The 16595-nt window shown below is 56.2% G+C and overlaps 1 protein-coding gene across 3 annotated transcripts; it reads left to right on the top strand.

Moving 5' to 3' along the window:
• Positions 1 to 3059: 3059 nt before the first annotated feature.
• On the top strand, positions 3060 to 16165 carry DEF8 (differentially expressed in FDCP 8 homolog). 3 transcript variants are annotated; one of them, XM_019642423.1, is made up of 12 exons: positions 3060 to 3161; positions 6779 to 6912; positions 7610 to 7701; positions 9123 to 9272; positions 10091 to 10232; positions 11483 to 11647; positions 12267 to 12394; positions 12517 to 12630; positions 13374 to 13454; positions 14230 to 14370; positions 14482 to 14591; positions 15689 to 16165. In XM_019642423.1, the coding sequence occupies exons 2-12, from the start codon at positions 6789 to 6791 to the stop codon at positions 15789 to 15791; spliced, it is 1350 nt and encodes a 449-aa protein (XP_019497968.1). In that variant the 5' UTR covers positions 3060 to 3161; positions 6779 to 6788; the 3' UTR covers positions 15792 to 16165. The 3 variants fall into 3 exon arrangements, with proteins under 3 accessions (XP_019497968.1, XP_019497958.1, XP_019497947.1); XM_019642413.1 differs by lacking the exon at positions 3060 to 3161 and adding an exon at positions 7103 to 7175 and having other exon boundaries at positions 6818 to 6912; XM_019642402.1 differs by lacking the exons at positions 3060 to 3161; positions 7610 to 7701 and having other exon boundaries at positions 6836 to 6912.
• Positions 16166 to 16595: the final 430 nt, after the last annotated feature.

Genomic DNA, 16595 nt, shown 5'->3' with positions numbered 1-16595 from the left:
CCCTAACCCTAACCCTAACCCTTCACTCTATCCACGGATGCTTACAGATAAAGAAACTGAGGCATGAAGACAGGCTATAAGTGGCAGGGCCACAGTTTGAATGGAGGAGATTGGGGCCAAATCACTACGTGTTCCCACCACCCCTGAGGACATTGGCAGCTTGAGAGGGGGGACGGTGAGAGAATTGAAAGGAGATGACCCTCAAGTCTGCTTCTCCCCATGTGGCCAGGTCACATCCCCTCTCTAGGGCACTTTTCTCAGCTGCAAAGAACAAGTCACTGCTTGTGTTTTAGGAGCTGAGTTCCATATAGATTCATTTGAAAGAAAAGACTTATGCTCTTAAAAATCCTTTGAAAACTCCTTGCTTAGATAATAACAAATGAGAGCACACGCATACTGGGTGCTGATAAAGCCCAGCTTTTATTTTTTTTTTTTAGCTGAGCCATCCTGCTACCTGTTGGCAGCTCAGCAGCTGCTCAGCTCGGGCTGGACTCTAACCGCTGTTGCTCAGAGCTCAAACTCTTGAGCGAGCTCTTAACCAACTGAGCCACTTGGCCGGCCCAAAGCCCAGCTTTTAGAGACACCAGATGCCACTGTCACTGCCCCCAGACTATAAGTGGAGTGGGGCGGGGTCCTCCCCAAAACAGGATAAGCCGTGGTTATTTGGGCTTCAGAGAAATGGAGGAGTCAGGCGAAACTGAGGTGAAGTCGCATCCCCATGGGTTGGGTGTGATATCCACCTCAGACCTGGATTTGGAAGCTGTCCAGGACACCGTTTCTGGGGGAACTACAGCGTTAAAGCAGATGTGGGGTGTTGGTGTGGAAACCCCTACCTGAAGCTCGCACCTTCTGTTGGGCAGGTGACCACGTGACTCCGACTCTCAGGCAGGAGCCAGGCACCCATTCCACTAGTGTGGCCGCAAACATTTCTCACAGTCTTGGAGTTTCAAAAAAACGGCTGCTCAGCATTGCACCAACTGTGGACTGAATGCTTGTGTCCCCACCCCCAATTCACATGTTAAATCCTGCCCTCAGTGTGACAGTGTTAGGGCCCGATGAGCTCAGAGGGGTTAGGACCCTCCCGAGAGACCCAGAGAGCTCCCTCACCCCTTCCGTCACTTGAGAACATGAAGATCCTGCCTCTGGATCCCAGAGGAGGGGCCCTCCCCACCACCGACCACGCTGGCCACATGACCTTGGCCTTCCAGCCTCCACAGCTTGAAAAAGCGGTTTCTGCTGTTTCTGTCACCCCAGTCTGTGTCGTTTTGTTGTAGCCGCCCATCCAAGTGGACTCAGAGAGCACCCTTGGTGCTAATTTACAAAAGCCGTTTTCACAGGCTCACCACACGTGGTCTGTGGTTAGTGCCCACTGAGATGCTGCTATCACCGCTCCCGCGGCATATGCAGACGCATCACTTGAACCCACTCTCTGTCTGGGCAAACTGAGGCAAACACTGAAAACAGCCCAGATGTTCATCAATGGGTGACACCATCTGTGGTCCCTCCACACACGGGATGAACTGACACCCGCCACAACGTGGATTATGCTGCATGAGGGAAACGAGTGAAAGTGAAGAGTACAGAATCAGAGGACACCACCACTATGAAATTCTAGAAAATGCCACTGGTGACAGAGAGCAGGTTGGTTGTTGCCAGAGGATAGAGGTGGGCACGGGAAGGGGGTTGCGAAAGGGCACCAAGAAACATTTGTGGGTGGTGGGCAGGTTTGCTGCCTCGGGCATGGTCATCACTCGGCCGCTCAGGTGTGTGCATGAGTGAGCACTCCCTAGGCTGCACGCTCACACAGGTGAGGTGTATTGTACATCTAGTATCCCTCAATAAAACTGTCAAGAAGAAGAAACGTCCCATGGCTCCTAGCTCACCACAAATCAAAGCCTGTGTTCACAAAGGGCCGCCGCCTCTCACATCTTCCGTGGGTCCTCTCCTCTCACTTCCCCTTCTGCCAAACTCAGGCCACACTGACCTGCTTTCTGTTTCACAGGCTGTTTCGGTTCCTCAGGGCCTTTGCACTGTGCTCTCTCCTGGGGGCTCTTCCCCAGCTCTCCTGTGGGTCTCTCCTTCTTGACCTTTGTGTCTTGGCTCCAGCACAGTGCCCTCCTCCCCGACCTTGTCAGCCTGCATATTTCCTGCTTGATGCACATTACGTCTCTTATTAATCTGCACCTTTGCTTAGAGTCTGTCTGGCTCTTAGAGTACTGGGACCTTGTCTGTCTTCTCACCGCTGTCACAGGGCCCTCAGCCAAGGTGCGGGTCAGCCGACACTGATCCAGCTCACCAACTGTTGCTAACACACGTTTGTGCAGAGGGCCGCCTGCAGGGGCCTTCCTCCTCTCAGGGTGGCCTCACCCAGGTAGTCTGCCCTCCTCAGTCCCCGAGCTTAACCATCAGTTGTGCCCAGTGACTGGTCTTGGTCCTAAGCAGTGAGAAAGCAACCAAAACCCCTGCCTGCAGCCCTTGGCTTCTGGTGGCGCTCGCGGGGGAGACAGACAACAGGAAGGTAAACAGCGTGTAAGACAGTGATGAGGGCTCCAGAGAGAAACAAAACAGTGACGTGCAGGAAGTTTAGCAAGCCTGCCAACAGTGTCAAGCAGGCTTCTCCAGCGCCCCCACAGTGTCCTCCCCTGAGCAGCCCCGGACCTCCCTGTGCCGGCTTCCTCCTCCTGAAACGGGGTAGAAGGACGGCGCCTCCCCCGCTGTGAACCCCGCAGGGTCGTGCAGGGGGAAGCGAGCGGCGAGCAGGGACGGCCGCTGCTGTCGCGCTGACTCCCTTTCTTTTTTTCTCCCCTCAACCACTGGGGTTTAAAAAAATGTAAATAGCATCATGTTTTTTTTTTTTAAGTATAGTGGATTCGGTTTAAACCAGGGCTTTCATTATTATGGAAACTCTAGGAAACGCAGGCCCCGCTCGCCCCCCTCCCGTCCCCCCCCCCGCATCTTGCACAGGCGCGAGGAATGGTCACCCATTTCGCGGAGCGGGACGTGGAGGCCGCCAAGACGCGAGGGACGCGGCGCGAAGACGCGGGGCCCCCGCGTGTCATAAGCCTCCGGGCCGCAGGCGGCAGCAGCGGGCGGCGGGGCCGGATACAGCGCAGCGAGGGCGGTGAGGCGGCTTACGATGTAGCCAGGGCGGCGGCGGTCAGGTGAGCGGCGATGGGGGAGCCCAGGCGGGTCTGTGAGGGGCGGGGGTGCTGGGGTGGACGAAACCGGGGCTCGGGGAGCCCCCTTTCTCGACACTGACACCGAGGGCGCAGGGGCTGAGGGACCTGCCCACGGCGCCCGCCCGCGCCGAGGAGGGTTCAGATCCGCCAGGTTGGGACGCTCACCCTTCGGTCTTCATCCAGGGGCGCAGGGGGTGTTAGTGGCGTCTGCCCCTCACCCAGCTCCGGCAGGGTTTAGCATCCCAGACGGAGCATGGCCCCCCAGGTGACACTGTCACTGCTTCCTGCCCTCATGGCGCACTGCCTGTGGGATTCGTGAGGCCCTTGGGGACCCCCTTGGCTATGCTGCCCTCCGCGGAAGCTGCGCCGCTCTGAGCCTCAGCGTCCTCACCCCTGAAATGGGTGGGGTGGTGGAAGAGCCCTGCCCCAATGTGGGCTGGTTAGTGAGGGTCCCCAGAGTGTATGTTTGCCTGTTGCCATTGTGGGTGAAGGTGAGGAGGTACCGTTTGGGGGTGGCTGGCAGTGGCCACCCTGCCAGGCTTCAGTGACAAACAACCCTTAAAGGGACAGTAACCCTGCCCGTGCCCTCTCCAGGAAGGATTCTGGGGACCTCCGGTGGTGGCTGAGGTGATCATAGGACCTCTTGGTGACTCGGAGGGAAATATGATTCTCTAACTTGGCAGAAAGGAAACAGGCTGAGCGAGGACAAGTGACCCTACTCACTCATCCGGGGCCCCTGTGCCAGGCCTGGGGCGGCACTGCCCGTAAGGAGGTGGATGCAAGATGCTTTTTCCAGGGGAGCTTGCAGCCCAGAGGGGAGCTGCTGGGAAGAGCTGAGGTGTTCCTGCCTTTGGGCTACTCTGGTCATATTTTAAAATGTTGGGAGGTTTCCAGGGAGAGACCCCTGGGGTGGGGCTGGTCATCATGTGATGACAGTGACCGTTTGCCCAGTAGCAACTCTGGGCAGTGGGCTTCACTGTCACATACAACTACTTCGTCCTCTCAGCCACCCAGGAGGGAGGCATTCTCCCTTATTTCTGGGCAAGAAAATGGGGTCACAGAGCTCATCACTGGGAAAGCCAGAGTTTAAATCAGAGCAATCTGATTCTTAATAATAGTGACAATGATAATAATAAATTGTACCCGATATTTTTTGGATGCTTACTATGTGCTGGCCAGGGTGCCCAGAACTTTGCATTAATGAATTTAATCTTAGCAATAACCCTGTACAGTGCGTGCTATTATAACCTCCATTTGAAACATGAGAAACCTGAAGCAAAGGAAGGGTGAGGCGTATGCCCAAGGCCTCCAGCGAGGAGCCTGCAGAGCTGGGATTTGAATAGGGCCATCCGTCCTGTCACCACAGGCGGTTGGGCTGATCGGTCAGGATCTGTGTTTGTTGCAAGAGACAGAAATCCCCCTCCCCACACCACTGGTTTAAAAGGAAGTTTGCGTCTTTCTCATCTGAATGAAGCCCAGGGGTATGCAGTTCAGGGCTTCTATGTCACAACCCAAGGGGGCTGCTCCAGCTCCCCCCGTAACGTCTGCATCCCAGGCAGGAAGGAGTGAAGGGGGGCGGTCCCTCCTTTTTACAACAACTCCCAGAAAGTCTTGGGAGATCCTTGTTTACATCTCATGGCTCAGAGCATGGTCACATGACCACATCTAGCCACAGGGAAGCTGGGGAGTCAAGTGATAAGCTCCAAGTCAGGGCTCCCCGCTGGCAAAGGAAAAGCAGACCTGGACACTTGTTAAAACCATAAGTACAGGTTTTACTCAGGACTACTGCAATAGGTAGAGAGACCTCTGTAGAGAACCGAGCTCAATTCCAAATGCAGCATGGGCCGATGGGATTTATAACCAAGGGGCAGGGGGATCGATGGATGGAAAATCGCTGAAAGGAGACATCAAGGGTGAGGGGGCTTCTGGCTAAACTGACCTAAGGGATCTTTGCTGAAGCCAGGTCAGCACGGCCAGACACCCGGGGTGGGGGGAAGGAGCCAGGAACCTGATCAGGTATGACAGTGACCGGATATCAGGGCCGGGGGACTGTTGCTAAACCGACTTAGCAGGATTCTTGCTAAAACTGGATTCTACAAGGAAGGGCACAGCTGGGCCTAGGAGAAGGCTCAGGAGCCTGAGTGGAGTCTGGTCGAGCACAGAACCTTTGTCACCACTCAGGAAGAAGGGGTGAGTGAACCCCAGGGCAGCTGGGTCTCTCCTGCACTCTGGGTACTTCCTAGGCCACTCTGGCCCCTGTCATCTGGGGGAACACTGGGCATCAGGGCCCAGCCACCCTCATGAGCAGCCCATAGCCAACAGGTAATAAGAGAGAGGAGGCTGGAGCCATGGCACCTGTGACCTCCACCGTCTTGACCTGGGTTCACCCACGAATGGGTGCTAGTTTTTGCCAGAGTGGACCAACCCACATCCCCACCACAGAGGCCAAACCGGCAGAACAGGTCCCACAGGCGGTATGGGATTTCCCGACCCAGGTGTAGGATGGCCAGCACTGGGCAGGAGTGGGGGTGACCCTGGGCAGGGCTGTCCCCTCCGGGCTCAGTTCTCTTTCTTGGGCAGGAGCAGATAGGAGTCATAGGATTGTCTTTTATAATTACAAATCATTTCAGCCTATAGATGGTGTAGAGAATGCAAAACCAACACTGAGGCCCATAGTCTGAAACTTATAAAAAAAAAAAAATCTCTCCAACTTCCTTCAAACTCATCTCACTTTGGAGGCAGAGAGAGGCTAAGGCCCAGCTAGTTAGATGTGGGGACCTGGGACGTACACTCCTACCCCAACCAAACCCCCTCCCTCTCTGTCAGGAGTCATCACCCTGTGTGTTCCAGTATGGTTATGGTGAGTTCTGGGGCAGAAAAAGCAGTGCCAGGTGTTGGGCTGGAAAGCTCTTGCCCTTTGCCTGGGACCCTACACACTGCCGGGCCCCAGGAAGCATCAGCGGGAACCCAGGCCAGTGAGGCACCGGCCGGGACAGGGACCTCCATGGGGCTCTGGAAAGATGGGCCCTGCCTGAGGCCGCGCTGCAGGTGGCAGAGAAGGCCTGGGCTCTGGCATCGGCTCCAGCACTGTGCCCTCTGATGGTCATCACTGACTGTTGCACTCAGGGGCTGTGGTTTTGGGGTGTTCTGATGGGAAAGGAGTGCCTTAATTTGGGGACCAGGAGTGAGGAGCTGAGTCCTGGGAGGCAAGTGTCATGGGAACGGTCTAGCCTTTCCCTCCCAGTGGACAGCGAGGGCATGGCTGGGCTGTATGTAAAGGGCCCAAAGGATGCTGTGCTGGGAGGCAGGGGGTCTGGGTTCCAGACCATCTGGCTGGCCACCCTCGCATAGGTCAAGTCCTTCTCCAGCCTTGCTTGTCCCATCTGCATAGTGGGACTATGTTGAACGGCATTGCTTTTACTGAGGGGGCACCACCAGTGGGGGCTTGTGTGAGGTGGCGATGCTCTACCCGGACCCTTCTGGGGAGTGAAAGAGGCCAGGCATCCCCTCTGAGAGCCCAGAAACACAGGGATGGGGTGAAGCTCGGGGACCCTGGGAGCTGGATGCTCATCTCTGCCCCTGCCCGCCCCACCCTGCAGGTGGGGTGCTATGGAATATGATGAGAAGCTGGCCCGGTTCCGGCAGGCCCACCTCAACCCCTTCAACAAGCAGCTGGGACCAAAGCAGCATGAGCAGGGGGTTACTGAGGAGGCCCCAGACATCGCTTCTGAAGGTGGGTGGCGGGGGAGGCCTCTGTGTGTGATCTGACCCCTCACTCGGGCCCCCTCCCCTCCAGCGGTTTCTCCTGTGGAGGTGCTGGCTTTCCCACAGAGTTGGGCACAGTCCTGGCCGCTTCCTTTTCTGCACAGCACAAATCACTGTCCACCTGTTCTGCAGTTTACCTACTTCTGCCCCCTTATTAGAATGAACGCTCCTGAGGGCAGGGATTTGGGACTGTCTTGTCACTGCTGTGGCCCAGGGACCAGCACACAGCAGGTACGCATTCAGGGACCACTTAGTGGGTGAACTCAGAGTGGAGAGCTGGGGGATGGGGCGCCGTGTGAGAGCAGGAGCTGCCAGACAGCAGGTAGAGTCCGCATGGGACTTGGCTGTGGGGTGCAGCCCGCTGTGCCTTTTTGAACTCCGTGTACGCACGCATGCACAGGGGTTTGCTCAGAAACTGGGGTGTTTCTGTAATGCTGGTCTGTGTCCTCTTTTAGCACCAGGGGTGTGTTCTGCATCACCTTTTTGAATGGCTCTTTCTTATCTGCACAAGGGTGCAGATGCCAGGTCAGGGCTAGGCTCCCCTCAGCAACTCCTGTGGGCTCCCCAAATCCCTGAGGGCTCTTTCTGCTCCCAGCTGCCCTAACCCCTCCTGGGGGAAAGGCAGACTGACTTCTGTCTTTCTGTCACCCTCCACCCCATGCCAGAGGCCTTGCCAGAGCTGTCCCCTGGGGAGTTCCACTGCGCTGAGCGTGTGATGGATCTCGGTCTGTCTGAGGACCACTTCTCCCGCCCTGTGGTAAGGTTCAGGGTCTGGGGGGACACTGGGGAGCACCCAACGTGTGGGGAGACAACCATCCTTGTCACCCCACGCTCCAGCATCAGGTTGGTGGAGACAGGCTGGACCTGGGGTTTGCAAGCCAGCTGTTCTAATGTAGAGCTGCCCCTCTCTCCTGTGCTCTAGGCTGCCGTGAAGCAGATGTGAGGCTCACCCCTCTGGGGTCCTAGGGAACCCTGCAGACAAGCCTCAGGGCGAGAGTGAGGGAGGGACAGAGAAGCCCTATGCTCACCTCCCACCACTACTCAGCTCGGCTGGGCCATGCTTGTCTGTTCTGTATTTTGCTCCATGGAAACTGTATTTAAATGAACAAATGAATGAATGAATGGGCTTTGATGAATTTAAACAAAAAGTTTGAAAATCTTTTAGTTTAATGCAAACTGCCTCCAACTTTTATTTGAGAGAAACGTTACAGTAACATTCAAATATAACTTAAATAAAAAAGATTCCCCTCAAAACCCCAAGTTCTAATCTACTTTTCATCCTGTATGTGGCCTTTAAGCTTTGCAGATACAGATACGTATTTCATTTGTGTTTCGTATCTTTATTGTACCGTTTTTTTTTGTGTTTTTTTTATATTATTATTATTATTATTTATTTTTATAGCTGAGCCATCCTGCCACCTGTTGGCAGCTCAGCGGCTGCTCAGCTCGGGCTGACTCGAACCGCTGTTGCTCAGAGCTCAAACTCTTGAGCGAGCTCTTAACCAACTGAGCCACTCAGCCGGCCCCTTTATTGTACCGTTTATGAGGCCCTCCTATGAGCTGCTCGCCGACCTCTAAGAGGGGTTTTGCCTCTTTTCCTGATGGCTCCTGAGAACAGCTACACCCCTTCCTGGGCCCCAGCTCCCCAGCTCTTAGACCTGAGTCTGTCTCCCTTCCCCAGCGGCAATGGTGTCCTGAGTCCAGGGATTTTGCTGGGCCCCGACCCTGGGTTGCTGTGAAGTGCTGGGACAGGAGGTGGGTAGGTGCCTGAGGTGCCTCTAGGCTTGGTGATTAAGCGGGAGGCCACTTCCTCTCCATCGTAATAGGCGAGTGTCATTTCCCCAGCTTTCATCCAAGAGGAAGCTTCGTAGAAGTAAGTGAAATAGCATAGCCAGAAAAGCAAGTGAGTTTCTAAAAGAAGGAAGTTGTGTTTTGAAAAACCTTAATGAGGTCTGCAGAGTCTGTGGGTAGGCAAGTCCTGCTGGGGGGCAGGTGGTGTGGGGTGGCTCCTGCTCGCACTGCTAACATCTCTGGGCCTTGAGTGAGTCCTTGGCCCCTTCTGGGCAAGTGGAGGCGGAAGGCCTGCTCTGGGTCTAACCGTCCATGAGGATGAGCCCAGCCTGGACAGGAGAGCAGGGAGGCAGGCATCTGACTCGTGTGTCCGCCCCCGCCTTCCAGGGTCTGTTCCTGGCCTCCGACATCCAGCAGCTGCGGCAGGCGATTGAGGAGTGCAAGCAGGTAATTCTCGAGCTGCCTGAGCACTCAGAGAGGCAGAAGGATGCTGTAGTGAGACTCATCCACCTCCGGCTGAAGCTCCAGGAGCTGAAGGTCAGTGCTGACCGGCCCTCTGTGGAAGGCACCGGAGCTGACCGGCTGAGGCAGGAAGCTACCCAGAAAGGCAGGGAGAGGCATGGGCTCTCCCATTCCACATGCAGGCTACTCTATCAGCCTGACCTTGATTGGCCAGTCCTGGGTCACGTGCTCACCCACTGGAGCAAGTGGGTGAGGTAAGTCCCACCTCAAACCACATGACTCAGGGCTGGTTCCTCAAGGTGATGACAATGGAGATAGTGGGCCCTGGAGGCAGAAACCACAGGTTTCCTCAAGAGTGTGCACTCTGGCCTGGCTGCCACCGTCTGTGGGAATTCAGAAAGTGGGATGCTCTTTAGGATGTAGGTAAGGCTGTGGTAAGAAAGACACTCAAAAGACAGTGGCTTAAAAGAATTCGATGTGTAATTTTACTCATGTAGAAATGCCACAGGTGGCCCATATGGCAGCTAAAGGTGTTGGGGACCCCAGGTCCTCCTTTTTTGTTGGTCTGCCAGTTCCTGGGGGAATCCAAGATGGCCCCATTCCACATCTGGGTCTGCATTCAGCCAGCAGAAAACCAGGCAGGAAGGGCGGAGCAGGTCAGCCCTGTTCACATGCCCTAACATGGCAGCACCCAGGTGCAAGGAGGCTGGAAGGGAGTGTGCAGCCTGGGTGTCCAGGCCTGGCTCATCACTGCGATGTACTGTTGCTAAAGAGAAGGGGGTGTGACTATGGGACAGACTCACAACTCTGCTACAAATGGTGCCTGGAAGAAACAAGCTGCAGGGCTCATGGGAAGCCCAGCCCCCAAGACCCCTCCCCGGACCTCTTTCCAGGACCCTAATGAAGATGAGCCCAACATTCGAGTCCTTCTTGAGCATCGCTTCTACAAGGAGAAGAGCAAGAGTGTCAAGCAGACCTGTGACAAATGTAATGCCATCATCTGGGGGCTCATTCAGACCTGGTATACCTGTACAGGTGAGCCAAGACCAGACCAACTCCCCTGGGTGGGCCGTTGCATCCCAGGAAAGGGTAGGGACCCCGCAGGTCTGCTGCCATGTCTGCGTTGTGTTCAGGTGAATTCACTGAGCCCTGGGCAGGCGGGGATATGCAAGGCATGAAACTCCCACCCCTGCCTTCACTGAGCTCATGTCCACACCTGCGCTTTTAGTGTGGGGGCCACTAGCCACACATGGCTCTTCAAACTTAAATTTAAATTCATTCAAATAAATGTTTAGTTTGCCAGCTGTAGAATCCACATCACAAGTGCTCAGTAGGCACACGAGGGCAGTACGGAGAGAAGGTTTCAATCATTGCACAAAATTCCATTGGAAGGTGCTATTCTGGATGAGAAATCAATAAGTAAATGGTGTGGTGTGTTAGGCAGTATATATAATACAGTGAAGAAAAGTAAGGAGAAGGGAATGCATGTGTTGGGGACTGGGGTGGGTGTGACTTCAGGGTGGAATGAAAAGGTATCAGCTGACATTGAAGCAGAAACTCAGAGGTCAGGGAGCAGGGCGGGTGTCGTCTGTCTGTGGAGGAAGGTCCTGTGGGGAGGTGTGTGTGGCATGTTCAATGAGGAGCGGACGGCAGCGTAGCTTAGCATTCCCTCTGAGAGGAAGTGAGGGAGAGGGTCGCTCCGAGGCTGCTGGGGTCCCTCTGAGCGTGCCGGCGGCCTCGGCAGTTGCTCCACACACAGGTTTTACTGGTCACTCTGGCTGCTGAGCTGAGCATGCACAGAAGGAGGGCTGCAAAGGTGGGACTGAGCGGATGAGGGCCCTCTGGTGAGGAGGGTGTGGTTGGAGTTGAGAAGTGGCTACTAGCCAAAGAACTATCTGAATGACTGGAAACGGGGTGCAAGAGAGAGGTGCTAGGATGAGTTCTCAATCTTTAGCGTCAGCAGGAGGACGGTGGAGTTGCTGAAGTCTGAGATGGAATCGCTGTGTGTGGGATGGGTTCTGTGAGAAAGAGACAAAATCCCATCGAGGCAGCCTGCCTTTGAATGGCTGCTAGGCCCTGGGCTTTCGAATCTGGAGTTCAGGGGCAAGGTCTGCACACGCCTTCAGGGCAAGGCTCAGGGAATGGGGACCAAGGGTCCTGCATGAGAAGCTGTTGGATTGGTGTGGGAATTAGCGGAGAGCCCCTCTGGGGGTCCCCACAGCTGAAGGTCAGCCTGGGCCACAAGGAGGCACAGTTGTTGCTCCGCTCCCCCACCCCAACCCCAGGATGTTATTACCGCTGTCACAGCAAGTGCTTGAACCTCATCTCCAAGCCCTGTGTGCGTTCCAAAGTCAGCCACCAAGCCGAGTATGAGCTCAACATCTGTCCAGAGGCGGGGCTGGACAGCCAGGATTACCGATGTGCCGAGTGCCGCGCGTCCATCTCGCTGCGTGAGTGCCGGGAAGGAACAGGTCGGCGGGGTGTTCTGGGCAGGGGAACTGGCCCACAGCCTCGTGAGGACATGGGGTGAACCCTAGCTACGGCCAGCATGGCTCCTGCAGACAGGGTCTCTTTCTTTGGGAAGCGACAAGGGTGCCACGGCGCTTCCCACTCAGTAGACTGAGGCCCCAGCCCAGGGCACCTAGGAACACCACAGGACTGGGCCTGCACCCAGCCTCCCGTGCGCGGCCCTATTGTCACCGAAAGCCCACCTAGACTGGGACTAGGAAAAGCACACCGCAGTCATGCACGTGCCGCATGTCAGGCCTTCTTCCTAGAGATTTACTGATGTTTATTCATGGGGTCCCCTCAGCAATCCCCACGGGGCTGTCCTATTGTCTCATTTTACTGATGAGAAAACCGAAGGCAGTGAGAAAAGGCTGAATCAGAGGTCCTGATGGTGGAACCCCACGCTCAGCTGGCTGTTTTCCCGCTTGCTGTGGGCACAGCTGGGCCACAGGCCACGCACCATATGACGTGGAAACTGCATGTGGGCGGGGGGGTGGGTGTAAGCAGGGGGACAAGCCCTGAAACTAGCCCAGACTTTGTGACGACCCGCCCCCTCCACAGGAGGCGTGCCCAGCGAGGCCCGGCAGTGTGACTACACCGGTCAGTACTACTGCAGCCATTGCCACTGGAACGACCTGGCCGTCATCCCTGCGCGGGTGGTGCACAACTGGGACTTCGAGCCACGCAAGGTGTGGGCGGGAGGGCGGGGGCATGGCCCAAAGGAGCCAGAGCCGGGTGCAGGCCCACGGGGGCGGGGAGAGCGGCTGGGGGGAGGTGTGGCGCTAGAGGTGCCACTCTGTCGTGCCCCCAGGTGTCCCGCTGCAGCATGCGCTATCTGGCGCTGATGGTGTCGCGGCCTGTGCTCAGGCTCCGGGAGATCAACCCTCTGCTGTTCAACTACGTGGAGGAGCTGGTGGAGATCCGGGTGAGGTGCCGGTAGGGGTAGGGGTTGCGCTGCGGAGACTCCCCCTTCTAGGCCCTGGGTCCTCAGCTGTCCTCTCTGGATTAAAGACACTAGAGTGATGTCTGGGCACAATATGATGGTAGGCCCAGACGCAATTTGAAATTTTCTAGTAGTCACATTAAAAGAGTAAAAAGAAGCAGGTAAAGTTATTTTTAAGAATGTACCTTTCTTGCATAACCCAATATGCAAGAGGTTATTTCAACTTAATCAGTATACATTGCTAAGTCATATGACGTTGCTTTTCTTTTCAGTTCCTGGGTGTATTCTACACTTAGGGCAGTGCTCAGGGGTTAGCATGGCTGGTGGCCACTCTATTTGCCAAGCCAGCAGGAGGGTAGGGCCCTCTGGTCTATCTGCGGTGAGGTGGTCAGAAGGGATTGGATCCCACTTAAAGGGGAGGAGACTGTGGCAGAGTCTGTGTATTTATCACCCCCCCCCCACCCCCGCTGCCCCGGAAGGGGAGCTCGGGCTCAGCTTCCTGCCCAAACTGGCATGTGAGGTGGAGCAGCTGAGGATCAGTGAGCCTCAGGGTCCTGCCTGGCCTGGAAGCTGTGGTCTGAATGGAGCACTCGGGCCTGGGCCCATGCTGGGGGTGTGGAGGCACTGGCCCAGGGTGTCAGGCGAGGCAGCTTCCTGCACCGCCACATGGATGGCCTGAGCAGCCGCTGCCCTGGCCTGGGAGCCCACCATCCTCCTGTCCACAGAAGCTGCGTCAGGACATCCTGCTCATGAAGCCATACTTCGTCACTTGCAAGGAGGCCATGGAAGCACGTCTGCTCCTGCAGGTCAGACCACTGGCCCCCAGGGGTGGGGAGGGGTCCTGGGGAGAAGGGCAGGTGGGAACGTCATGCCCAGGTCTTTTGCAGAAGACTCAATGGCTTCTGTGTGTCACGTCTCTAGTGGAGGGTCTTCCACACTCTGACCCAGGGAACACGAGGTCTGTAATAAGCAAACAGGCATAGAAGTGTCCTGGGATTGCCTCCTGTGGGAACAGAGAAGCAAGCAAGTCCCTGCAGCCTCTCCGGGAATCTCCAGGCCTGCCCAGGCAGGCTGAACACGAAGCACACTTTTCAAGGGGTATCTGTTTATTCACTGAGTGCCTGCTGGGGGCTGACACTGTCCTAGTTCTGGGAGCAGAGAACACAACAAGATCCTTGCCCTCCGTACAGACAGTGCCCTTCAGGTGTGGAAGACAAACATAAGCAGTACATCGGGGTGGTGAGGTCTGTGGACAACAAAAGGCAGGGAGAGGGGTGAGGAATGTTGGGGTAGTAAATGGGTTCAAGACCTGGAGGAAGTGCCGTGTGCCAGGCGGAGGTGGGGTGTACCTGGTGAGCCTGGAGCAGCCAGAGGCCACTGCGGCTGCAGGGGCTGTATGGGGCCCCCACACTGACACCATCTGAAGTCTGTTGCTTCCATGAGTGCCCCTGGACCCTTGGCCTGGCACCCCTGGGAGTGGGGGGAGGGCAGGTCAGTGCTGCTCCCAAGGTGGGCGTGATGGGGGTTGGGCAGTGGGGGGGCTTCACGCAGCGCCTGCAGTCACGCGGTGGGGTTCCGTAGCTCCAGGATCGGCAGCACTTTGTGGAGAACGATGAGATGTACTCCATCCAGGACCTGCTGGACGCACACACGGGCCGCCTGGGCTGCTCGCTCACTGAGACCCACACGCTGTTCGCCAAGCACATCAAGCTGGACTGTGAGGTGGGCGCCCCACAGCAGACCAGGCAGCTCTGCTCCCAGCCTCAAGGGCGGGGAGGCCACGTGTCCCTGAGGTGCCCATCCTCCTGACCTGCTCTTCCCCCCCCCCCACAGCGGTGCCAGGCCAAGGGTTTTGTATGTGAGCTCTGCAGAGAGGGTGATGTGCTGTTCCCGTTTGACAGCCACACATCCGTGTGCAGTGACTGCTCTGCTGTCTTCCACAGGTTGGTGTGGCGTTGAATCCCCCCTCAGGCCAGGTGCGGGGCTTCCTCTATGGAAGAGGGAGAAGGGAGAGGGGAGAGGGGAGAGGGAGAGGTTTGGGCTTGTTCTCTGCTGCCGGATGTTCAAAGCCCTTTGCCTTGATCCTTGGATATGGAGTTAGGCCCTGATGTCTGTGACTAAGTCGAAAGTTCCACTGGCAGCACCTGTAAAGCAGGGGAGGGGTGCTGCGGCCCCGCCCCGGGGGACCACTGCCAACCTTCCTCTCCTTGCACCCGTGTGGGGGTTGCCCTCCCAGGCTTAGCACAGGCCAGAGGTTCCTAAGTTCCCAGTTCTTGGCACTTCTAGTGTCGGCGATTTTTCAAACTTGTCTCTGCTAAAAGAAAATACCTAACATTTTGTTTGTTAAGTACTTAAGGTCAAACAACTTAAGCATTTATGAACTGAAGACCTACTGAATGTTTGGAAAAATAATATACATACATTGGAAGAAAAGTATTTTAACTCTTTAATAAGCACAATTACTAATAATGTGTGTCTGCCTGCTGGGCCCTGCACAGCTTCTCACACGCAACTTAGATGGGACACCACCACCCCCATTTCTGTCCACACTGATTTTTGCCTGCCCTTTGCTGTTTGTCGTGGCAACAGCTGACGTCATAGGTTTACAGAGTTGGGATTGCTCAGAAAGGTCTGTAGCAAAACTAATATGGAAACTGCACTCTCTTGAGCTAGCAGTTTGTGTGGTGTCTGACAGATGTCAAACCTTCAAAAACTTAACCCATGGGACCCCGTGCGCCTCCATTGCCGTGGGTTCAGACTCTTATCACAGTGGTGATAGCAATGGGCAGGGACACCGCGTCACTGAGAGCTCCGAGAACTGTCCTTGTCAGAGGGTGAGGAGGGGCCATACCAGAGATGCCCAATGGCAGTCTTGGCAGACGCACCTGGGTGCAGACCCTGATTATGCCCTTCGGGAGAAACTATGCCTCGGTTTCCCCAACTGTAGAGGGGATATTGGGACCTGACTTAGGAAGCTTGTGAAGACTCACTGGTGGAACATGACATGCAGACAGCCCTGACCCTGTCTCCCTGTCCCCAGGGACTGCTACTACGACAACTCCACCACGTGCCCCAAGTGTGCCCGGCTCACGTTGCGGAAGCAGTCGCTTTACCAGGAGCCTGGGACAGACATGGACGCCTAGAGTGGTGGGCACCACTCCCAGGCCTGTCCACCACCCACCCTACTGGTCATTGCCAAAGTCAAGCTGTTTCTTGTGCTCTGGAGACCCCTAGGGTGCAACCCTTGGACCTGTCCCCCGCCGTGCTGGGCCAGAGTGGTAAAAGCACCACGGGGTCCATCACCTGTGGGTCCTTGCTGGGACTTGGAGCTGTGCCGGCTGTTTCCTGGATGTGCTGCTGTGAGGGCCAGAACGTGCTCCGTCCCCCCACTGCAGGACTCTGTGGACAGGGAAGTGGGAGAGGGGTTCTAGTCTCCCCCATGGGGCGAAGGCCACCCTGGGACCCATGGAGGGCTTCAGGGGAGTGGCCAGCAAGACCCAAGGATGCCAGCTGCAAACACCCAGACTTGACCTGAGTTTTTTTCTGCTGTGGATGGTTTGGGATCTACCCGCAAGCTCCCAGCTCTCCAGCCCCTTGTCTCTGTGGGGTCTTGTGGATGTCCCTGGCCAGGGCTCTTTACAACTGTCCTCGAGGTTCTGGAGTAGATTAGGGATTGCTTGGAGAGAACAGGGATTGGTTGACAGGGCCAGTCCAGGGGTTACAGGTTCATGTTGTACAACATGGAGGGAAGGGGCCATGGAGCCCACCCCTGGGTGGGCCAGCCACTGCCGCGTTGGCCCAGCTGTTTACCCTGGTGCTCCGAGCTTGGTGGTTGGGCTTCTGTCCTGCAGAGGCTGTCTTGCTTCCACGTGTGCCCCCAGGGGAGGTTCCAGGTTTGGCACAATGGTTGGTTCCAGTAGGTTTGAGTGGCCTTTCTGAGGAAGACA

This window comes from Hipposideros armiger, unplaced genomic scaffold, assembly GCF_001890085.2.
Source record: "Hipposideros armiger isolate ML-2016 unplaced genomic scaffold, ASM189008v1 scaffold_4, whole genome shotgun sequence".
NCBI classification, from domain to species: Eukaryota; Metazoa; Chordata; class Mammalia; order Chiroptera; family Hipposideridae; genus Hipposideros; species Hipposideros armiger.
Note: the sequence above shows the minus strand (reverse complement) of the source record. Positions and strands in the feature narration are given on the sequence as shown.

What these genes read in the sequence shown, in the direction of transcription:
- DEF8 (XM_019642423.1), top strand. Translation starts at nt 6,789, where the DNA reads ATGGAATATGATGAGAAGCTGGCCCGGTTCCGGCAGGCCCACCTCAAC. An exon ending in ACATCAAGCTGGACTGTGAG is followed by an intron (nt 14,371 to 14,481) that starts GTGGGCGCCCCA and finishes CCCCCCCCACAG; the next exon opens with CGGTGCCAGGCCAAGGGTTT. An exon ending in TGCTCTGCTGTCTTCCACAG is followed by an intron (nt 14,592 to 15,688) that starts GTTGGTGTGGCG and finishes CCCTGTCCCCAG; the next exon opens with GGACTGCTACTACGACAACT.